Source organism: Heterodontus francisci, chromosome 25, assembly GCF_036365525.1.
Source record: "Heterodontus francisci isolate sHetFra1 chromosome 25, sHetFra1.hap1, whole genome shotgun sequence".
NCBI classification, from domain to species: domain Eukaryota; kingdom Metazoa; phylum Chordata; class Chondrichthyes; order Heterodontiformes; family Heterodontidae; genus Heterodontus; species Heterodontus francisci.
Genome location: NC_090395.1, coordinates 24,449,470 through 24,467,819, shown reverse-complemented (window position 1 = coordinate 24,467,819; position 18,350 = coordinate 24,449,470). Strand labels below are relative to the sequence as shown.

At 43.6% G+C, this 18,350-nt stretch overlaps 1 protein-coding gene across 1 annotated transcript in view; it reads right to left on the bottom strand.

Annotated features, from left to right (window-relative positions):
- Positions 1–2,132: 2,132 nt before the first annotated feature.
- Positions 2,133–18,350, bottom strand: part of si:ch211-105j21.9 (sialomucin core protein 24-like) — a 63,227-nt gene continuing 47,009 nt past the window's right edge. Inside the window, exons 3-4 of the mRNA XM_068057632.1 lie at positions 14,111–14,278; positions 2,133–2,898 (exon numbers count right to left, since the gene is read on the bottom strand). Of these exons, the coding sequence (XP_067913733.1) occupies positions 2,672–2,898; positions 14,111–14,278 (395 nt within the window). The 3' untranslated portion in view covers positions 2,133–2,671. The remainder of the gene's footprint in view (positions 2,899–14,110; positions 14,279–18,350) is intronic.

Below are 18,350 nucleotides of genomic sequence, written 5' to 3'. Positions count from 1 at the left end.
GAATCAGAATCAACAGTGATGGACTAAGATATAGACGTAAGTGAATTTAAGAGAATCATTTTATTGGAGGAACTGAAGGGTGCTCTTTATTTGTAATTATGTTCATATAATTCTGTCACTAGCTTTTTTGAGTAAATGACATTTTGACCATTAGAGATTCTGTTGTTTCTGTATTATGGAATCCATGAGCTAGTTTAACAGCCTGTCAAGATGAATAAACTAGTCTTGGCTACCTACCGTTAACCGTTCTGTCCCTTCCTGTCCCACTCTGCTTTTCTGTTTTACATGACTCTTCTGAAGTACTATCTGCTCCATCTTATAAAATTCTCCTGATTTGGAGATCACTGCCCTTTTGTTGGCTGCCCTGTCTTCAGACACATTTTACAAGCAGGTGGAGAAGTTGCACAGACATTTACCATCATGGGTTAAATTGCTTTGTGACAACAGTGGTGTGAGAAATGGTCCATCTTCCTATTGCTGATTTTTCTACTGCCTCACCTCAATAACCACAATAACAATCCTCTCCTTGAGTTTTATGGTTTATTGGATGAATTTTCACTCCTGACACCGTATAAATTCACAGAGGTCATCCGATAATGTCCATCTACCACCCCATGACATGGTGTAAGTAGCTCTATTCTGTCAACAAAAGTAATTTGCATTGGCATTGTATACTATTTGCTTGCTAGCTAGATAATACAGTTGTGCCTCTTTCCATTGATGTTTGTATGCTTAGCTACTTTATTTATATGGAGAAATGTGTTTTAAATTGGACTGTGTTTTGATGGCATGAGTATCGCTATACACTTTATATACAGATTAATTGCTCCCATGTCTGAGGCTATATCAATAATTTTGTCAAATGTCCATGATGCAACATGTCTGTGCCTATCCCTGCTCCAACCACACCTCCCATACCCCACCACCAACCTCGGATCTCTGTTACTCTGACACTGGCCTCTTTTCCAACCCCTCTCCTTTTTCCCCAGCATTGACAATATATTTAAGTTCGGATCAGTAGCATGCCCTTTATCAATGATACATCTGTGTCTCAAAACTTATATTAAGTACAACTATTAAGACACCTCCCAATGCGTTGTCTAGTCAACATTTAGATACTTATAGCAGTTTATTCACTCTCTTATTGCAGCACAATATTTGACACTATTTTGGTAAAGTGAGATGCAAATGATACAATAGAAGGCTACGAAATAAGAAATGGTGGGTGCTAGATTGTGGGAAAGTTTTAACTTTATCAAGACCCTCGGATAAACATGCCAGAATATAAAATTGTTTATAAAAAATAAATCTATACAACTCTAAAATAGATTTTAATCAGGTTTCAGACCCAGAGTTATGTTTAAACATTGTGCTAAAAGATATAATCACCAATTACAGCCCTTCTTCTATAATAAATATTGCATCATGGTTACGTGGCCCCAGTAGAACTTGCCATATTCTTATATCATTGGAAGTCTAGGCTTTGTACCTGACGTTAAGTCTATTTTTAATCAGATCAAAAAGAGTAATTAATGTGAACTCATAATGAGGATGAAGCTTACAGTTTCAGATTCAACTAATCCTTATTTTATAAAGGGAGTTTACTGTTCATAGCAGAATAGCTACTGTTTCCATTGTGTCTGTCTCCAAGTTAAATTTGCCATTATTCGTCCTCTGTCCACCATGAGCAAAGCCATCAGAGAGCTAATATGTAGCTAATGGAAGGAGCAGGTTGGCATGGATAGATGCTGCAAGCTACCAAGTGACAATTTCCCATTCTCCCTGACTTTAGGGCATATGCACAAACAGGCAGCTGAGAGCAGCTCAGTGATCAGACTTGTTTTTAAACAATTGAAAGTATCCATTGAGAATACATATTTGTGCATTTAAATTACTGATAGTTTTCTGACATGATGATGTTTGATTTCCCTGCTGTTACAGATATAATGGTACATTGATATAAATTAGGACTGTCTATACCTGATTTATACTCGTTTGGAAATTTGCACCAAGGACTAGCATTTGGTCACCTATCTCTCTGATCTGGGGAAGCTAAGTATTGGAAGACAATTCTTAAGGCAGTTAAATTGCAAGGATTATAACATTATTCTGTTACATATATTCACATCATACAGGATTTCATAAGGTGTTTATAATAAAAGCATGTTAAACAAACATGGATACTGTTTTCTATTTGCAGCAAAATCATAAACATATTTATAAAGGACGCACTTACTGTTTTGTTACATGGAGCACAAAGAGGAAACCTTGCTCTTCAGTCATCAGAGAGAAATGATTACCCTGGGAAGATTGTTTCAAATAAATTAAGTGCACAATGTTACAAAGAAACATTGTTCTGCATTTTTTGAAAATTCAGGAAAATAAGGCTTTTTTCTCTATTTTGACAACTGAACCTTTTTTTGCACATTGGAGCATATTTACTTGATAGTTGCTTTACAAACAGGTTTTGCACATTTATTCTGTGTCCCATGGCATCTATTGGAAGTCTGGGGTACAGATACAGAGGCACACACATGGCAGAATAGATGCTTAGTTTGGAAGTTCTGTAATGACAGCTTAAGGCCAAAGTATGAAAATCTACCTAGTGTTCATTTATTTTATTGTTGATAAAAGCCTAGATGTGAAACACAGGTAAATTAATACTTTGAGCTTATGTTTCTGGTTGAAATGTACCAAAGGAAGGTCCTTGATCTGTGACCTCCCTTTCTTCTGGTAAAAATTCCAGCCTGAATTGGCTGTACTTGGAACTAAATGCGGGATATTCACTGTGTAGCTCATCTTCTTCAAGAACAGTCATGTTGGGATTATAAACACGTGATTCATCGTAAAGACCTCCTGAAATTACCAAGGTATCATCTGGAATATTGTAACTTCCGCCTAAATAAAAGAAAACAGGCATTTACACAACAGAAGTAGTTTTACACGTGAAAAATATTGGGGTCAATTTTAACTTGCCAAAATTGGCATTAACAGGACAGTAACGGGATTTGATCAAGAGTATATCACCCCATCCATTCCAATGGTCGACCCACTGCCGTTTTCAAAGGGGCCTATCACTAATAGGGTTGCCAACTCTAGTGGGATTTATTCCTGGAAGATTCATCACCTGACCTCCAACTACACTGCCTGCCAAACAGCCATTTTTCCCCCCAATCTCCAATGCTTTTATAATAAGAAACTAAATTGTCAAAAGAAAATGAAGAAAACACACAAATATTTAATGTCTCTATGATTTTTATCCAGGGTTTCACGTAGCAGTATCTTGGAGATTAGTTTAATTTTTGGAGACTTCAGAACAATCCTGCAAGTTTGGCAACCTGGCACCTGAAGTGCCTGCCTGCTTCAGCCAATAAGCCGCTTTTAATATGTAAATGAGGGTCCTATGTACAAGGAGCCACACTTGCTGTTTCAGGACAGAACTGGTCAGAGCTTGCACTGTGAATTTTCTGATCAGTTCCACTGGTCATATAGCTGGGAGAGGTCCTAGATCGGTAACTATTAAATAATTTCAGTGGGACTAAGAGCAGCAGGAATCTGTATGGCTAGACTTTGCTCCCTCTACGATTATGTTCTCCACTCTGTTCCCCCCAGTACTCACTTTGTTACTGGGATGGCCACCTCTGGGTCACCCACTATTGGGCCAGCCTGAATGGAAGCAGCTTTCCCACAGTTCACTGGTTCCATTTAAATAAGGCAATGACCTTGAAATAGCTCCATCCTCTTTACCCTCAGAATGTTTGGGCACAGACAGGCTGTCCAAAAATTCAAATTGTCCCATTGAAAGTGAAAATTTCTAAGGGTCACAACAGAACAAATGTGTTCCGATGGTGAGGTTTTCCTAGCAAAATTGTAAATATATTCTTAAGAGGACACATTGACGATTTTGCTACAAATGATGAATAAAGGAATTCTTCACAAATGGATTTACGATATTTCTAGAGATAACAACCAGATTAGTACTTACTCTAATATATTGCTCTATACTTTGTTACTGTAGTGAAATCATTATAAATATGAATATATTAGAGAGTTACTTTAAATTTTATCTGAAGCTTCAATTTACAAAGAAAAGGGTAATAAAAATTAACAAGCAATACTTTAAATTATTAACTTAGAATGTGTGTAGCCAAGACTAATGGAGTTATGCTTTCATTGACAAACTTCTGTCAGCTATTTTAACACATGTTAATTTGCTTAAAATAATGGACAAAGGAATGCCATATGTTCATGATAATATTGCCATAGACAGATTCTCAGGTTCAGTGCTGTTAGTCACTCCTATAACTTCTTAAGCGATATGGCAAATTTTATTTTCCTCCTTTGAAGGTGACTGAACAACATGGTTGGCATCCTATGTATTCTGCAGTACTTGGTTTCCTGTGATTAGGGGCTGAATTTTACGGTTAGGATGCCGGTCCCAATGTTGGGATCAGAAGCAGAAGCCGCTTTCCTCTTGAGTGGGGATTGGCCTGCCGCACACCATCTTCCAGCAACCAGCCAACTAACAGTCGGGAGGCAAGGAGGCTGATCACTGAGAGAGCAGAGGCAGGCTGAACCACTACAGAGGTGCGTAAAGTCTTGCCAAGGCATGTGGTGGTGCCATATTTAAAGGTCAGCCAGCGCTACATGTAATGGGGACCGCCAGGAAACCTGAACAGAGGAAGGAAAGTGGCAGCAAGAATGGCAGAAGGAAGAGCCCGGGTGGCCTTCTGGTTCAGCAATGCCTCCCTGAAGGTTCTCCTCCAGGCTGCAAGGGCAAGGCAGGAGGTCCTCTTCCCCAGTGATGGGAGGAAGAGACCAGTGCAACTCACCAGGCAAGCCTGGATGAAGATAGCAGAGGAGGTCAGCAGTCATAGGGTCACTCCAGAACGTGGATCCAGTGCTACAATGACGCCAATTACATTATTTGTTCTGCCAAGGTGAATGCTCCATGCCTTTTTTCCCTTTGGGGCTTGCATGTAGAACGCGAGAGGGTGACTTTGATGGAGAGGGAATGACCACCCAATTGGTGGCAATGGGGTCAGGCAGCAGCATATCCTGTCAGAGGCATGGCTGCATTTCGGCGAGAGGTGCCCATCTGTGATTACTGTCCCCCCACAAGGTCCATTGAGACTGGCCATATGCAGAAGGCATTCGTGCGCCTCCATTTTTGGACAACTAGGTTGCCACCAGCATAAGTGTTGTGCTTGACCTCATGGGGAGACCAAAAGTATTCATCTTTCTGCTTGCATCAGCCCATAGCTTCAAGGTATGGGCCAATACTAGCGGAGGAGTTTCATTCCTGACCATCCTAACCCCCATGGAGGAGGAGGAGTTATAATTAGCAGGAAAGCAGGGTGGCCGCTCCATTGCTGATGGTGAGACAGGAGTGTAGACCCAAGAGATTGTGTAGCAGCGTGCAGAGGCACAAGGGAGCCTCTGGCACACACGGGGCATTGTGCTCGTGTGTCCACTACTGGACAAATGGAACTTCACACTAGGCGTAGTTGGAAGGATGCATTGGGAAGCCAATAACCCTTTAATCTATTTGTCTCTCATTTAGTTCAGGCCAAATAACAAAGAGCTGGAGTGACTGGGGAACAGCTGACCGCCTCTGAGGAGGAGGAGAGACCCTTACGAGGTGTACCATCACATTATTCCCCTGCACCATCCAACAGCGCAAATACTGTCACATAGGCGGGTATCCTTTCGCACTTAGATTTGGGGACACAAGCTGGTGAGCACATGACAGACGTGCCTGAGCAGCTGATGAAGGCTGTGACAGTCGAAGCCACCTGACACTTGGAGGACTGTTGGAGGCCAAGGCTATGCTAAGCCCAGGCTGATGACATGCCTCTGGAGTCATCGGCAACACAGTAATTGCTGGAGCTGCTGCGTGAGATAAGGGATAATCTGGCAGAGCTTCCAGAGGTTATGTGCACCCAAGTGTGGCTGATGGAGGAGTCCATCCAGGGTTTGAGAGCTGCCATGTCTCTGCCGGTTGCGTGCTTGGCTTTTACGATCTAGAGATAGGCAACTCTCTTGAAGAACCAGATCCAGCGAACCACTCAGTGGATGCCATAGATACACTCAGAGCTGCTTGATATCACCTGGTCCAGGAGCTCTGTGCAGTTATGGCTGGGTAAAAGTGGGGGACGCTGGTGCCTGGAGTCTCTGCCAGATCCTCGCACTTCTTAGGTTATCAGGGACGTACATGAGCCTTGCAAGGGAGGGGGAGCAGATGCCTTCTGTATCTCGGGACTCCTCTCAGGACATTGCTATGTTGACAGTGGCTCCTTAGCCTCCCTGTCAGTGTCAGCAGTGCCTCAAGTAGCCACAAAGACAGGGGAAGGTCCTGCACCTGTGCAGGAACACCTTAAAATATTGGGGCCCACCATGCCTCAGGAAGCCACAGGGTGCCTGCCAAGGTCATCCCAAGCCACGGTGTAGCAAGGTTAGCAGCCTGCCTCCACATCAGCTACAAGCTCAGGGGGAGCATCATGTAGGAGTGCATGTAAGAAATTTAAGAAGAGCAATGTCCCTGACACCACCACCACCATCCCTAGGTATGTCCTGTCGCACCAGCAGGACAGTCCCACCAGAGGTGGCGGCACAGTGGTATACAGTTGGGAGGGAGTTGCCTTGGGAGTCCACAACATTGACTTCGGACCTCATGAGGTGTCATGGCATCAGGTCAAACATGGGCAAGGAAACCTCCTGCTGATTACCACCTACTGCCCCCACCCCCCACCCCCCCCGGCTGATGAAACAGTGCTTCTCCATGTTGAACACCAATTAGAAGAAGCACTGAGGGTAGCAAGGGCACTCTGGGTGGGGGACTTCAATGTCCATCACCAAAAGTGGCTCATTAGCACCACTACTGATTGAGCTGGCTGAGTCCTAAAGGACATAGCTGCTAGACTGGGTGATGAGGGAACCAACAAGAGGGAAAAGCCTACTTGACCTTGTCCTCACCAATCTACCTGTCATGGATGCATCTGTCCATGACAGTATTGGTAGGAGTGACCAATGCACAGTCCTTGTGGAGATGAAGTCCCGTCTTACATTGAGGATACACACCATCATGTTGTGTGGCACTACCACCGTGCTAAATGGGATAGATTTTGAACAGATCTAGCAATGCAAAACTGGGCATCCATGAGGCGCTGTGGGCCATCAGCAGCAGCAGAATTGTACTCAACCACAATCTGTAACCTCATGGCCCGACATATCCCCATCTCTACTGTTAGCATCCAGTCGGGGGACCAACTCTGGTTCAATGAAGAGTGCAGGAGGGCATGTCAGAAACAGCAACAGACAAACCTAAAAATTAGGTATCAGCCCGGTGAAACTACAACCCAGGACCACTTGCCTGCCGAGCAGCGGGAGCAGCATGTGATAGACAGGGCTAAGCGATCCCATAACCAACGGATCAGATCTAAACACTGCAGTTCGACCACTTCCAGTCTTGAATGGTGGAGGACAATTACAAAACTAACTGGAGGAGGAGGCTCCACAAATATCCTCAATGATGGGGGAGCCCAGAACATTAGTGCGAAAGACAAGGCTGAACCATTTGCATCCATCTTCAGCCAGAAATGCCAAGTGGATGATCCATCTCAGCCTCCTCCTGAAGTCCCCAGCATCACAGATGCCAGACTTCAGCCAATCCGATTCACTCCACGTGATGTCAAGAAATGGCTGAAGGCACTGGATACTGCAAAGGCTATGGGGCCTGACAACATTCCAACAATAGTATTGAAGACTTCTGCTCCAGAACTAGCCATGCTCCTAGGCAAGCTGTTCCAGTACAGCTACAACACTGGCATCTATCCGGCAATGTGGACAATTGCCCAAGTATGTCCTGTCCACAAAAGCAGGACAAATCCAACTAGGCCAATTACCGCCCCATCAGTCTACTCTCCAGCATCACCAAAGTGATGGAAGGGGTCGTCAACTGTGCTCTCAAGTGGAACTTGCTTAGCAATAACCTGCTTACTGATGCTCAGTTTGGCTTCTGCCAGGTCCACTCAGTTCCTCGCCTTATTACAACCTTGGTTCAAACATGGAAAAAAGAGCTGAACTCAAGAGGTGAGGTGAGAGTGACAGCATTTGACCGAGTATGGCATCAAGAAGCCTGAGCAAAACTGGAATCAATGGCAATCAGGGGGAAACTTCTCCACTGGTTGGAGTCATACTTAGCATAACTTGGGGCGGCACAGTGGCACAGTGGTTAGTACCGCAGCCTCACAGCTCCAGGGACCTGGGTTCAATTCTGGGTACTGCCTGTGTGGAGTTTGCAAGTTCTCCCTGTGTCTGCGTGGGTTTTCTCCGGGTGCTCCGGTTTCCTCCCACATGCCAAAGACTTGCAGGTTGATAGGTTAATTGGCCATTATAAATTGCCCCTAGTATAGGTAGGTGGTAGGGAAATATAGGGACAGGTGGGGATGTGGTAGGAATATGGGATTAGTGTAGGATTAGTATAAATGGGTGGCTGATGGTCGGCACAGACTCGTTGGGCCGAAGGGCCTGTTTCAGTGCTGTATCTCTAAACAAAAACTAAACTAAACTAAAGGAAGATGGTTGTGGTTGTTGGAGGTCAATCATCTCAGTCCCAGGACATCACTGTAGGAGTTCCTCAGGCCAGTGTCCTAGGCCCAACCATCTTCAGCTGCTTCATCAATGACTTTTCTTCCATTATAAGGTAGAAGTGGGGATGTTCACTGATGATTGCACAATATTCAGTACCATTAGTGACTCCTCAGATACTGAAGCAGTCCGTGTAGAAAATCAGCAAGACCTGGACAATATCCAGACTTGGGCTGATAAGTGGCAAGTAACATTTGCGCCACACAAGTGCCAGGCAATGACCATCTCCAACAAGAGAGAATCTAACCATCTCCCATTGATGTTAAATGACAATACCATTGCAGAATCCCCCACTATCAACATCCTGGGTGTTACCATTGACCAGAAACTGAACTGGAGCAGCCACATAAATACTGTGGCTACAAGAGCAGGTCAGAGGCTGGGAATTCTGCAGTGAGTAACTCACCTCCTGTCTTCCCAAAGCCTGTCCACCATCTACAAGGCACAAGTCAGGAGTGTGATGGAATACTCTCCACTTGCCTTGATGAATGCAGTTCCAACAACATTCAAGAAGCTTGACACCATCCAAGACAAAGCAGACCACTTGACTGGCACCCCATCCATTCAACATTCACTCCCTTCACCACTAACGCACAGTGGCAGCAGTGTGTACCATCTACAAGATGTACTGCAGAAACTCACCAAAGCTCCTTCGACAGCACCTTTCAAACTCACGCTCTCTACCATCTCAAAGAACAAGGGCAGCAGTTGCATGGGAACACCACCACCTGCAAGTTCCCCTCCAAGCAGCACACCATCCTGACTTGGAAATATATTGCCATTCCTTCACTGTCGCTGGGTCAAAATCCTAGAACTCCATTCCTAACAGCACTGTTGGTGTACCTACACCCAAGGACTGCAGCAGTTCAAGAAGGCAACTTACCACCAGCTTCTCATGGGCAGTTATGGATGGGCAATAAATGTTGGCCTAGCCAGCAATGCCCGCAACCCATGAATGAATAAATAAATCTAGCTGTACTTAGGTGAATAAAGTATTAAACTGTGAAGCCTCACATTTCTTTTGACATATAATGAAGGATAAATGTATTGGTGCTACATCTACTTCCATTTTGTGCTGCCCTTTGGGACTTCAGTTAAACCCTGTCTCCCTCAATGGGCTGGCTGCAAGGGACTTTGCTGTATGCGGTCGACGCTTCACCCTTGCCGCTGCAAAATGTGCAACTGGGTGCTGGAATGGTAAATGAAGGAGGCAACAGCAAGGCTGCAAAGGTAAGGTCTTACTGGTATGGAACCAACAGGTAGTGAGGATCATATGAAACATCTGTGTATTAGTGTGTCCTGAGCCTCCCTTGCACATATCTTCATCATGCACCGCCTGGTCAGAAGTCTCCTCCACATCCTCCCAGTTAGAGGAGGCATCATGATCCATGAGATCCTCATTGTTCAGCGCCTGCCCCCTCTGCAGTGCCAGGTCGTGCAGTGCACAGTCGACCACCACGATATGCGAGACCCTCGCTGGGGCCTACTGAAGGGCTCCACCGGATCGATCAAGGAACCTGAATCACAACTTCAGAAGCCCTATGGCCTGTTCAATTGTCACTTACTTTGCCCCCTGGCAGGTGTTATACCTCTCCTCTGCATTCAGGGGACGGTAACATAGTGGTAATGTTATTGGACGAGTAATCCAGAGGCCTGGCCTAGTATTCCAGAGACATGAGTTCAAATCCCACCATGGCATCTGGGGGTGGGCGGGGTGAAAGTATATTCGATTGATCAATCTGGAATAAAATGCTAATCTCATTAATAATGATCATGAAATTACCAGATGGTCGTAAAAACCCATTTGGTTCCATAATGTCCTCAGGGGAGGAAATCTGTCATCCTTACCTGCTCTGGACTACATGTGACTCCAGATCCACAACAATGTGGTTGACTCTTAACTCTGAAATAGCCTTGCAAGTCACTCAGTTGTATCAAACCGCTGCAGAACATTCACAGCAGTGGTTCAAGGATGTAGCTCACCACCTCCTTTTCAAAGGCAATTATGGATGTTCAATAAATGCTGGCCTTACCTGCGAGGCTCACATCCCAAGAACAGATGAAAAAAAATATCTGTGCATGGGTTCCTCACAGGTGTTAACAGCCATGTTCCCAATGAGTAACCCTTGTCTCCAAGTCTTTCTTCTTTTTTTTTTGGCCTCCTTGTCTCGAGAGACAATGGGTAAGCATTTAGAAGTGGTCAGTGGTGTGTGGAGCAGCGCCTGGAGTGGCTATAAAGGCCAATTCTAGAGTGACAGACTCTTCCACAGGTGCTACAGATAAAATTGGTTGTCGGGGCTGTTACACAGTTGGCTCTCTCCTTGCACTTCTGTCTTTTTTCCTGCCAACTGCTAAGTCTCTTCGACTCGCCACTCTTTAGCCCCGCCTTTATGGCTGCCTGCCAGCTCTGGTGATCACTGGCAACTGACTCCCACGACTTGTGATCAATGTCACAGGACTTCATGTCGCGTTTGCAGACGTCTTTAAAGTGGAGACATGGACGGCCAATGGGTCTGATACCAGTGACGAGCTCGCTGTACAATGTGTCCTTGGGGATCCTGCCATCTTCCATGAGGCTCACATGGCCAAGCCATCTCAAGCGCCACTGGCTCAGTCGGGTCTATATGCTGGGGATGTTGGCAGCCTCTGCGTTGGAGATACGGTCCTGCCACCTGATGCCAAGGATTCTCCGGAGGCAGCGAAGATGGAATGAGTTGAGACGTTGCTCTTGGTTGACATATGTTGTCCAGGCCTCACTGCGTAGAGCCAGGTACTGAGGACACAGGCTTGAAACACTTGGACTTTTGTGTTCCGTGTCAGTGGGCCATTTTCCCACACCCTCTTGGCCAGTCTGGACATAGCAGTGGACACCTTTCCCATGCGTTTGTTGATTTCTGCATTGAGAGCCAGGTTACTGGTGATAGTTGAGCCTAGGTAGGTGAACTCTTGAACCACTTCCAGAGCTTGGTGGCCAATATTGATAGATGGAGCATTTCTGACGTCCTGTCCCATGGTGTTCGTTTTCTTGAGGCTGATGGTTCGGCCAAATTCGTTGCAGGCAGCCGCAATCCTGTCGATGAGTCTCTGCAGACACTCTTCTGTGTGGCAGCATCGTCAGCAAAGAGGAGTTCCCTGATGAGGACCTTCCGTACTTTAGTCTTCGCTGTAAGATGGGCAAGATTAAACAACCTGCCATATGATCTTGTGTGGAGGAAAATTCCTTCTTCTGAAGACTTGAACGCATGTGAGAGCAGGGAGAAGAAAATCCCAAACAGTGTAGGTGCGAGAACACAGCCCTGTTTCACACCACTCAGGTTAGAAAAGGGGTCTGATGAGGCACCTCCAAGTATCGATCCCTAAAGGCAGGTGGGGGTTGAGAAAAGCTATGGCATCTGGGACTGCTGAAGTTTGTATGCATCATGGCTGCTTCCTGGGAACCATGCACACACCTGAAGGATCCATCTGTGGACCAGCTGGAAATTGATGGAATGGAACACCTTCCTGTTGATGTTGGCCGCTGGCTGGTCTGTTGGAGCCTTAATGACCACATGCGTCCAGTTGATCACAGACTGCACCTGGGGGAATCCAGCAATAGCCCTGAACCCAATAGCTCTCTCAGCTTCACTGTCTGGATCGGTGTGAAAACATACATACTCACTGGCCCTCTTGAACAGGGCATCGGTTAGCACATTGATGCATCTATGTGCCGCAGACTGCAGGATCCCAGACATATCTCCAGTAGATCTGTAGAAAGATCCAGAGGTAAAGAAGTTCAGTTCTACAGTGGCCTTCAGTGCCACTGGCATTAGTTGGCCGTGACCTCCCATGGGGCTCAGCTCGTCCTCCAGCATGGCACACAGATTAGCAACGGTCTTCCTGGAGAGGTGCAGTCCTTGTAGACACTGCCGCTCGGACATCTGTAGGTAGATGAGCCTTGAACGGTAAACCCTCTCTGAAGATAACCTCTTCTGCTCACGGGAGGCTGGTTGCATAACCTTCTCCTACATCCCCACCCCAAGGCAGGCCCTGAGGTTGCTGATCTCCTGCTGGCTGGGCTGGATCTCCCTCCTTCCCTGCTGCTCCTCCTGGGCCTGGGTGAATAAGGCCCATGGCAGGTGGCCTCTCAGTTTCCAAGGCACTTTATGTGAAAGCCTCCTCACCCTACACCCCCCACCCCCCCCCACCCCCCCGTTTCTTGTACTCAGGTGCCAATGACCAAATGGGACTTTGGCAGCATGCCCCGCAGTGCCTTTTCCCTCCCCTGCACCTTCATTTGCCACTGCCCACTCTACTCCACCCTCTCTAGCACACCACGTTGGCTCTGTGATGGCTACTGGATGAAGCTGGAAACTAAGCTTTCCACCTCCTTTTCCTGCAAGGCTCTAAAGCCCCCTGGTTCCCATGTTCTGTTAGTAAAATAAAAAAAGAACCCTTAAATTTGCTCTCAATCGCTCAAGTAATTGGCTAAATTACCTTGCTGCTGCCTTCATATGCAATGTCCACCCGCCATGTTAGATACTGTCGGGAATATCCAGCAGAGATGTACAGATATCAGGCTTCCGCTCTGACATCTTCCCTCCATTACTCTTCACTTCCGCCTCCGAGCCTGTCCCCAGTTGGCCCAGAAAACTCTGGACTAGAAGTCAGTTATTAAACCTGGGCATGCTAATTAGAGTTGCCAACTCTGGTGTGATATACTCCTGGAGGCTTCATCAAATGACCTTCTGCATCCACCTGATCCAACCCCATGATCACCTCATTGGTCGCCCAACATGTCCATGCTCACGGTGCACTAATTGGAAGTGAATAGACTTTTTGTAATCATTTGGATGATTCTTGACTCTCAGTCAACAGTCTTTTATCCACCTGCAATATTTTTTATAACTAATAAACAAACGTATTCAAGGAAAATTTAAAAAAGCAACTTCTTTTTAATGCCCTGTTGAATTTTCTCCCAGGTGACTTGCAACAGTGTCCTGGAGATTAATATGTAATTTCTGAAGACTCCAGGACAATCCTAGAGGTTTGGCAACCCTAATACTAACCTATAACTGGTGGAGAATAAAGATCTATGTTTTGATGTGCTTATGGAAACTGCTGTACATCTGTGAACATGCCAGAAAGTTATGGGAAAAACCTGAATTATATCACAAATTATACTTGACTTCACTATCAAAGACCCAAAGCACTTGATTGTACTTTATTTGGTTTAGTTTTACTAAACAAAGCTGAACAAATCACTTTCCTACCTACATAGATTAGACAGATTGCATTACTATATATAAGCAAAATACTGCAGATGCTGGAAATCTGAAATAAAAACAGAAAATGTGGAAATACTCAGGAGTTAGTCAGTATCTGTGGAGAGAGAACAGAGTTAATATTTCATATTGTTGACCTTTCAGATCTGACCAGCTGAGTAGTTGCAGCATTTTTGATTTTGTTGTGTTACTAGACATACCTGACTCATCATATGAACTGGTGTAGAGAGGGCGATGTGAATACTGTGCTCTCCTTTGTTTGCATTTGGTGACATTATACATAATAATGGTTAGAATGACCACTCCAAGAATTGTGCTTAAGCAGATGGTCAGAATTATTTCTTGTTTTCTCAGATGCAATACTGCGCCTGGAAAAAAAATAGAACTATTAGCCTCTTCCTTGTTTCTCTTTTGATGCAAATTAATCAATTTCTTTGGTCTGCCTAGATCAGGAGTCTGCAACCTGCTGCTACAGAGCTGCATGCGGCTCATTAACACCTCATTTGCGGTTCCCAATCTTTTCCAGTTGGATCGCCTTAACAAGAAAAAAAGCCTAAAAAAATTAATTCAAGAAAAGTAAGAGCTGTGTTTTTATTGTGGGGATAAAATGCTAATCATTATGCTGCACTTCATGGTTTCAAATTATTTTAATTTAAAGCATCATCATGCTCTATATAAACCTGTTTGAGTGGTATAGCAACATCATGGTTATAGATAATGCCTTTGACTCAAGGAACAGGTTTTCTGGTTGTGACTATTATTGTTCCCAATATAGATGACATGATAAATTATTCTGAATGTGAAGCTAATTTTTTTTATCCCAAGAATCAATAGCCAAAAATTGTCTTAATTCTATACAATCTTAAGCTAAAGTTTGTTTTAAGGATGACTTCATCAACAAAACTATAGTAAAAAAAATCAAAAACACAATGATTCCGAGTTAAGTCTATTTTAATTTTCCTTTTATTTCTATTGGTGCATCAATTCAATACATGTATTTTATTTATTATAAATGCAAATTATGCCTTCTACCAAAGATACTTCACAATTTGCCAAGTATTTGTTTAGAAATGATGAATTTTTGTCTTGTGGCTCCCAATAGTTCTAATTTCAGGCAATTTTTTTTAAAAAGGTTCTTCAGGTAAAAAAGTTTGCTGAAACCCTTACCTAGGTGCTCTACAAAAAGCATCAAAATCAAACTGTTATGACCTGGTGAGAAAGGGGTCTAGGGGGCCCTCTCAGCCTTCATCTGGTCTTACCATAACTGGATTTAAATTTAAACACACTGTTTTTAGCTCCCCCTTGGTGAATCCTTGTTCACCACTTTTCAATTATAAGGCAAAGAAACCGGCACAAACAGGTTTTCTTAGGTTTAAAGAAGAAAAGTTGAAATTTATTAAACTTTAACTTAAACTCTAATTTGGTTGATGCCTATGGATACACATCGTGCCCACGCTAGCATGCATATGCGATACACATATGTAAATAAAGACAGAAAAGAGCAGAAGAAAAAAAGTAGAAAAGTTCACAGCAATATCTGAAGAGTTTTTGTTATGGTTCTTTGAGCTCACTGTTGAGTCCTTGATTGTAGGTAGATCTTGCTTTTCATTGGGGCCCAGTATTCTTCTTAAACCTTGTTCACTGTAGGAGACTTTTCTCTCTTGGGGTTAATGTGTCTTCAGTGGATTCAGAGGCTTATGAGAAAGAGGTGGGAACAGACAGGAGAGATCTTCTCAGTCCAGGAGCAAACAATCTTTCTGAGTTCAAACTCTCTGTGGCCAGTTCAAAAGAAAACCCTGAAACAGCCAGTTAGTCATGTGACCAGCTGGTGTAACCAGTCGGGGCTCTTGTGGATTGTATCCTCCTTAGCAGGCCCTGGAATGCGCTTCCTCACCTTCGATGTCTGTTAGTATGTAAATGTGTTTTTTTCAGCCACGGCTGATCTATTTAATGTCATTTTCTTGCTCCAACAACAGTTAAAAATCAATGTTCCTGACAAAATTGATGTGCCTCATTCTGGGTAGGTGGGGGCCTAGCGTGACAAAATGCATATATTGCTTCCTAAGTGTATTTACATATAGTAGGCTGGAGCTTTGGTAAGTCAGGTCTTCCCCACATCCCTGACCCATTTCATTTGGTGCATCTTGCTACATTTTCTCACCTTTAGGAATTGTAAAAGATGTGAATGAAATACATATATACAGGAAAATATATATAAAATAAAGACAACTCAGTTGCTGTTTTCACAAAATAAAGACAAAAATAGAATTTCACTTATTCAGTTGTAATCCAGTGACTCTTCTGTTATCCTATGTGGCATAAATATCTCGAGTGTTATAAAACAACAAATCCTCTGACTTACTGTGAAGAGTGCCATGGGACAGTGATTTATATCCACACAAACAAACACACATGAACATTCATTTCATCTGAAATAGTCCTAATGTTGCATGACAGGTTCCCACTGTCATACGAACATATGAATCAGGAGCAGGAGTAGGCCACTTGGCCCCTCGAGCCTGTTCCGCAATTTAACAAGATCATGGCTGATGTGATTGTAACCTCAACACCACATTCCCACCTACCCCCAATAATTTTTCACCCCTTTGTTTATCAAGAATCTATCTACCTCTGCCTTAGAAATATTCAAAGACTCTGCTTCTTCTGCTTTTTGAGGAAGAAACTCACGACCCTCTGAGAGAAAAAAATTCTCCTCATCTCTGTCTTAAATGGGTGACCCTTTATTTTTAAACAGTGATGTCTAGTTCTAGATTCTCCCACAAGAGTAAACATCCTTTCTACGTCCACCCTGTCAAGACCCCTCAGAATCTTATATGTTTCAAACAAGTCACCTCTTCCTCTCCTAAACTCCAGCAGATGCAAGCCTAGTCTGTCCAACCTTTCCTCAAAAGGCAACTTGCCCATTCCAGGTATTAGTCTAGTAAACCTTCTCTGAACTGCTTCCAACGCATTTATATCCTTCCTTAAATAAGGAGACCAATACTGTACACAGTACTCCAGATGTGGTCTCACCAATACCCTGTATAATGGAAGCAAAACCTCCCTACTTTTGTATTCAATTCCCCTCGCAATAAACGATAACATTCTATTAGCTTTCCTAATTACTTGCTGTACCTGCATACTAACCTTTTGTGATTCATACACCAGGACACCCAGACCCCTCTGCATCTCAGAGCTCTGCAATCTCTCACCATTTAGATAATATGCTTCTTTTTTATTCTTCCTGCCAAAATGGACAATTTCACATTTTCCCACATTATACTCCATTAGATCTTTGCCCACTCACTTAACCTACCTATATCCCTTTGTAGCCTCTTTATGTCCTCTTCACAACTTACTTTCCTACCTATAAGCAATCAGCAAATTTAGCAACTATACCTTCGGTCCCTTCATCCAAATCATTTATATAAATTGTAAAATGTTGAGGCTCCAGCACAGATCCCTGTGGCACACCACACATTACATCTTGTCAACCAGAAAATTACCCATTTATGGCTACTCGCTGTTTCCTGCTAGCTAGACAAACTTTTAACCATGCCAAAATGTTACCCCTGTACACAATAAGTTTTTATTTACTGCAATAACCTTTGATGTGGCACCTTATCAAATGCCTTTTGGAAATCTAAGTACAGGAAATCCACCAGTTCCCCTTTAACCACAGCACTTGTTACTTCTTCAAAGTACTCCAATAAATTTGTTAAACATGATTTCCCTTTTACAAAACCAGGTTGACCTTCAATTATTCTAAGTGCCCTGTTATAACCTCTTTAATAATAGCTTTTAACATTTTCCCTGTGACAGATGTTAATCTAACTAGCCTGAAGTTTCCTGCTTTCTGTCTCCCTCCTTTTCTGAATAAAGGAGTTACGTTGGCTATTTTCTAATCTAATGGAACATTCCCTGAATCTAGGGAATTTTGGAAAACTAAAACCAATGCACCAACTATCTCACTCGCCACTTCTTTTAAGACCCTAGGATGAAGTCCATCAGGACCCGACGACTTGTCAGTCCACAGCTCCAACGATTTGCTCAGTAATACATTCTGGAGATTGTAATTTTCTTGCGTTCCTCCCTCCCTTCCAATTCCTGATTTTCAGCTATTTCTGGGATGTTACTTGTATCCTCTATAGTGAAGACCGATGCAAAATACCTGTTCAATGCATCTGCCATCTCCTTACTTTCTCTTATTAATTCCCCAGACTCACTTTCTATAGGACCAACACTCACTTTGTTAACTCTTTTCTTTTTTAAGTATCTATAGAAACTGTTACCATCTGTTTTTATATTTCTAGCTAGCTTTCTTTCATACTCTAATTTTTCCCACCTAATTAATCTTTTGGTCGTTCTTTGCTGCTTTTTATATTCTGTTCAATCTTCTGACCTGCCTCCCATCTTTGTGCAATGATATGCTTTTTCTTT